Here is a 325-nt window from a genome sequence, read left to right on the forward strand (position 1 = left end):
CCCGGGTGAGCACCTGAGGGCTGCTCTCTGTCATATGCCCACCGCACCCCCACAGAGAGCACCGTGGGGGCCATGGCAGCCGAGGCCACCAGACTTTGTCCTGCGTCCTTTGGCCCAGGTACGGGAAGCCTACCTGCAGTTCATGGTGTCGGTGGCCATGATGCTGCGGGCGGACTTGAACCTCCCCGAGAACAGCGGCCTGGTTCAGGAAGACATGGCCCAGGTGCTGGAGCTGGAGACGCAGCTGGCCAACGTGAGGCCGCACCCCAGGTGGGCGGTGCGGGGGGGTGCCACGCCGGCCCCCGTGACCGCCCGCCCTGCCGCA

The 325-nt window shown here is 68.9% G+C and overlaps 1 protein-coding gene across 1 annotated transcript in view; it reads left to right on the forward strand.

Moving 5' to 3' along the window:
* MMEL1 (membrane metallo-endopeptidase-like 1) overlaps positions 1-325 on the forward strand; it is a 35510-nt gene that overhangs the window by 22679 nt on the left and 12506 nt on the right. Inside the window, 1 exon segment of the mRNA XM_010850211.1 lies at positions 119-253. Coding sequence (XP_010848513.1) covers positions 119-253 — 135 coding nt within the window.

The sequence above is a fragment of the Bison bison genome, unplaced genomic scaffold, assembly GCF_000754665.1.
Source record: "Bison bison bison isolate TAMUID 2011002044 unplaced genomic scaffold, Bison_UMD1.0 scf7180017864289, whole genome shotgun sequence".
In the NCBI taxonomy this organism is placed as follows: domain Eukaryota; kingdom Metazoa; phylum Chordata; class Mammalia; order Artiodactyla; family Bovidae; genus Bison; species Bison bison.